At 44.9% G+C, this 5,516-nt stretch overlaps 1 protein-coding gene across 1 annotated transcript in view; it reads left to right on the forward strand.

Moving 5' to 3' along the window:
• Window positions 1-1,455: 1,455 nt before the first annotated feature.
• Window positions 1,456-5,516, forward strand: part of laptm4b (lysosomal protein transmembrane 4 beta) — a gene marked incomplete at both ends in the record, with an annotated part of 8,474 nt that continues 4,413 nt past the window's right edge. Inside the window, 4 exons of the mRNA XM_080526454.1 lie at window positions 1,456-1,548; window positions 3,271-3,388; window positions 5,018-5,091; window positions 5,413-5,516. The exon at window positions 5,413-5,516 is cut by the window's right edge and continues 19 nt beyond it. Coding sequence (XP_080382580.1) covers window positions 1,456-1,548; window positions 3,271-3,388; window positions 5,018-5,091; window positions 5,413-5,516 — 389 coding nt within the window. The remainder of the gene's footprint in view (window positions 1,549-3,270; window positions 3,389-5,017; window positions 5,092-5,412) is intronic.

Raw genomic sequence — 5,516 nt, forward strand, 5'->3', positions numbered from 1 at the left:
ATTGCAATGCATGGAATGTTATGGATCTGATTGTTTTTTCAGTTATTAATTATGGTGGAGGATATTGATCTCAGATGTCTCTCATCTCTGCGTTGTGCCATTCAATGTAAAATAGCCCCTCAACAACACGGTCTTCAGGTTCAATGATAAACTTCAAACACGGGTTGCTGGGTCCTCAGGAGAATAGATCTATTACAGAATTGCAGCATATAGGATACAGGCTTTAATCTCTCTCCTTCCAGCTTGCAACAGACTCCAACCCAGCTACAACAAGATCTTTTCACCCAGACAGAAGCTTATAAGCACTCATCTCACAGTGGTTAACATTCCCCATCAGACCATCCTGCAGATTCACCTGCCCCCCCCCCCCCCCCCCCCCCCCACAAGGGACCTTGACGACTCTAACTCCTCCAGACAAGGCCTAGTGCTAGCTGAGTCTGCAGATGATAAGATGTGTTCTCAAAACATTGTTAGGATTCATTTGGAAGGCAGTTATTTGTAAAATGACCCTGAGTAATATTCCACCAGACTTCTAAGCTACCTTATAATGAAAACACAATTAATAGAATGAATATTGATCGAATCTAACAAATGGAATGGAGGAGGAATTCTGTTCCGTGCATTACATTGAGCCCGTCCTCCGATTTCTACCTCTACCAGCCTCCCCTGCTCTACACCCACTACAGAGCTGCTTACACACTCCACACACACACTGTTAATACACACTCCACACACACACACACACACACACACTGCTAACACACACTCCACACAGACACAGACACACACACACACACACACTGCTAACACACACACACACACACACACACACACACACACACACACACACACACACTGTAAAGATCAAAGGGGATCAACATGTCTGTGGAGGACCTTGCCATAAGCGCTATACATAAATTATTGTTGTTGTTGTTGGTGTTGTTATTACTACTACTATTATTGTTGTTGTTGTTGTTGTTGTTGTTGTTGTTGTTGTTGTTATTATTATTATACAGGGGGTAACATCTATCGAATTCACCAAGAACATGTAAAGCAGGCCATCGGTTATGCCAACCTATAAGTTATCCTCAATCAAGAGGTATATAGCTAGGCCTACATCAGTTGACATATTGATTTATAATAATAATAATAATTATTATTATTATTATTGATGTTGTTGTTTTTATTATTATTAATCACGACGATGATTCACAAAGATTCTGATCTCGGCCAAAATCCTCCGCCGCGGTCACGTGTTCCCGGGCCGAGGCTGAGTGACAGTGAGCGTCTGGCCCGTCCAGACGGCGGAGCACCGAGCACCAGTCAGCACCGTGGATGTGGCGCTCCTGAGGACGACGAGGATCTCGACCCGTTTCACCGAGTCGGTTGAGGGGAAATTTAGACGATTGACTTGTGGAGACATACATGAACTAGCGTCGCCCTTCCACCGGCAGAATGATCACTCCGTGGGACCGGTGGTACTCGACCCGCTGCTGTCTGTGCTGCCACGTCCGGACCGGTACCGTGATCCTGGGGGTCTGGTACATGGTAGGACACATCTAGTCATTACAATATTTACAATGACATTTCCCCCCCATATATTTGTTTTAATTATCTACGCAGCGTGTATGTGTATATTGAAATAGGCTATGGACATGAAAGGAATTCATATATTTTGCTGCTGTTGTTGTTGTTGTTTAAATATAATTGTTTTAAGTTTTCTCATTATGCTTAGTAGTTGTTAGTTGTTGTCCGCTTGGTCGCTCATTGGCCATTTTGTGATGTCCTTCGCGTCGCGTTTGATACATTCATATCAAGACGATGTCATTATTGCAATACATGTCCTGTATTTATTTATTATTATTATTATTTTATTTTATTTTATTTGGGGGGTGTTACGGTTATAGGATTATAGGATTGTAACTTATTTAGTTTGGGGACGTCTGACGTCGGTCTGTGTTATTTGTCGACCGTGTTACATTATTCTCCTTGTTGTGGTCTATTACCATGTTACATTATCCCTGTGGTCTATTTTCTGAATGGTGGCTTCTGTTTTTAGACCCGGGACAGCTCTGGCGTCTTATAAATAGCGTTATTAGGAGATAAATCCCGGGGCTTTCCTTTAAGCGGCAGTGTCCTCTGTTTGCGAGGACGGAAAAAGCATCAAACCAAATCCACCGGACTAACGGTCGTGTTGACGTCTCCGAACAGAGCTCTACAACAGGCCCACAGTGTTGTGTTCATCTGCTGCACTGTTCATATTGTAGCTTTATTTGAGCAGGCAGTCTCATTGAGACCAAGGTCTCCTTTACAAAGGGAGCCCACTCAGCCCAGTGTAGACACCGTTTACAATCATACATAATACACAGACAAAATGACAACATAATAAAACGCCAATCAAGAAAAACAAACACATTTTGTCAACAAACAGGTCCTGCTCTTAGCTATGGTCAATGTCTCTCTACCTGTACTCTCCAGTGCCACGTTTGAAGATATATTGTATTATTATTGCTCATAATGATAAACAATATTTGCATGTTTATTTGTTTGTTTGTTAAATCCTTCAATTGCTGATCTAGCTATGGTGTACAGAACCATACACAACCTAACACCGTTTACCACAGTCATCAGCTGCTACTTCCTGCAGCCACTCATTCAACTACATCACTATTAGACCTCCATTTTGTGGTCTTGAAACATCACTGAATTTACTCCCCATGATAACTGTGTGTGTGTGTGTGTGTGTGTGTGTGTGTGTGTGTGTGTGTGTGTGTGCGTGTGCGTGTGTGTGTGTGGGGGGGGGGGCGGGGGATGTTGTGTATTTTTTGTGATATGTGTGTACTTTTTGTGATGTATTTTTTGTGACGTGTATGTGTGTTGTGTATTTTTTGTGATGTATGTGTGTGTGTGTGTGTGTGTGTGTGTGTGTTCACCACGTTGGTACTAAGTGTTACCAGTCATGCTTCCATGTGTGATACTCAGGGATCTGATGCTTGTTTGATGGGAGGCTTACCCCAGGGGAGGCTGGTGGAGGTAGAAATCGGAGGATAGTCTCGTTATAATGCGTAGGATGGAATGAGGAATGGTATCAAAACATCCCGTGCATTACAATGAGCCCGCCCTCCGATGCCTACCCCCCCCCGCCCGGCCCCCCCTGGTGTACACGGATGCTTATTTTTGATCCCTAATATAATAATAAAGTAAAATCAGTAACCTCCTAGAGACCGTTGTTGTTGACAATAAGGAGATGTCCCTCCTCCCCACCCGTAGCTCATCAACGCTGTGGTCCTGCTCATCCTGCTGTCGGCGCTAAACGACCCGGTCCAGTACCGGTACCACCTCACCAGCGCAGAGCTGGGCACCGACATGGACGTTATGGACGACGCCAGTAAGAAGATTAACCTTATTATTTATTATATGTATTTATTATTTATTATATTTATGTATGATTTATTTATTATTTATTATTTATGGTTCATGAGGAACAATCCATGAGCAACAACACTCTCTCTCTGTCTCTGTCTCTCACTATCTCGCTATCTTTCTGTCCCCCCCCCCCCCCCTCGCTCTCTCTCCCTCTCTCTCTCCCCCTCTCTCTCACTCTCTCTCTCTCCACAAACAATTACAATCTATATAAACATAGAAAACTATTGAACTTTGAAAATGTCGTTCATAATGCTGCGTTCATGACATAGGAAATAGGAAACTCAGAGATTTTCTGACTGGGAAACATTGTCGTTGTGCTCAGATGATACTTGCTGTTTCAGAATCCGAGCATCAGAATCAACCAATAGGAAGCTCTACGCAAATAACTTCTAACATAAACATAAAGCATAACCCGACTGGTCATGAAGGCAGCATTGCACATAAAGATTGCGCATACAAAGGGCCATACGTTTGATGAAAGGACCAGAACGGTTTAGAATGTTGATACGGTTGGTCAACCTCTGGAGCAGCAATAACACACACACACGCACACACACACACGCATGCATGCACACACACACACACACACCCGCACGCTCACACACACATACACACACACACACACACACACACACACACACACACACACACACTAATATCCACAAACACACTGTGACATTGGTCATAGGTCAAGCATAGCGCTCTCTCTCTCTCTCTCTCTCTCTCTCTCTCTCTCTCTCTCTCTCTCTCTCTCTCTCTCTCTCTCTCTCTCTCTCTCTCTCTCTCTCTCCCCCCACACTCTGGTCTCTATCATCCTCCACATGGCAGCCCCTCGGCTATGGTGCCCCCGGCGACTCTGATTCAATCTGACTGTCCTAATTCCTCCGGATTAACATCCGCTCAGCCTCACTGCTATAGGCTGGGCCGGCTCCTGGTCAGCATTATGATGATGATGATGCTGATGAAGGTGTGGTGTGGTGTGTTGGTGTTAAAGGGGATGGACAGGCGACTGAGCACTCACAGAAGTCCCACAGATGGGGGGGGGGGGGATTAAGGAAGGGGCTTCATCTGGTGGGTCTTTATAGGGTGTCAAAGATGTGTGGACATATGTTTCAACTGGGAGAGAGATGGAGAGAGAGAGTGGGAGGGGGAGAGGGAGAGAGAGAGAGAGGCAAGAGAGAGAGAGGATGAGAGAGGTCAAATTTAGATGTGGCAGATTTATTTGCTGTGTGTGTGTGCATGCATGCGTACATGTTTGCGTACATGTGTGTGTGCGGCCGATGTTACGTAAAGTTGAACCTCAGCATCAGAGGCGTTGATTTGATCTCTGATGTGTTTCTGTGTTCTGTTACAACACATGGACTCACCATCCGCGTAGCGTGTTCTGTTACAACACATGGACTCATCAAAAAACATGGCCGACATCGATCTCACCTCGAATGATGTTACCCCTGGTTACTCCAACACAACAATATCAATTCTAATCTACATCAAATAGATAGCCTTAATTACAGTAGAAATGTGAAACTCTCAAAATTCATAATGCGTCATAATGAGTCCTAATACAGTATATGTTTCTGTTTCTCCTCAGACATATGTATCGCCACGGCGATCTCCCTGTTGATGATTCTGATATGTGGGATGGCAACGTACGGGGCTTATAAGGTACGTATGTAGGAGGACCAGGGGAGGCCGGCGGAGGTAGAAATCGGAAGATAGGCTCATTGGAGTGCCTGGGCCGGTGTTTGAGACTATTGTTCATTCCATTCCATGCATTACAATGAGCCCCGGGCCTCTGATTTCTATGTCCACCAGCCTCCCCAGAGGAGGACATAATACAGTATGGCAGTCAAAACTGCTATTGTACTTTTTTTTGTTTTTAATTGAGATCTCTGTCTTTGTCTCTCACTCTCTCTCTCCCTCTCTCTCCCTTTCTCTCTCTCTCCCTCTCTCTCTCTCTCTCTCTCTCTCTCTCTCTCTCTCCAGCAACATGCGGCGTGGATCATCCCGTTCTTCTGCTACCAGATCTTTGACTTCGCCCTGAACACGCTGGTGGCCGTCAGCGTGGTGGTGTACCCCAACACTGTTCA

This window comes from Nansenia antarctica, assembly GCF_963989245.1.
Source record: "Nansenia antarctica genome assembly, chromosome: 3".
Lineage (NCBI taxonomy): Eukaryota > Metazoa > Chordata > Actinopteri > Argentiniformes > Microstomatidae > Nansenia > Nansenia antarctica.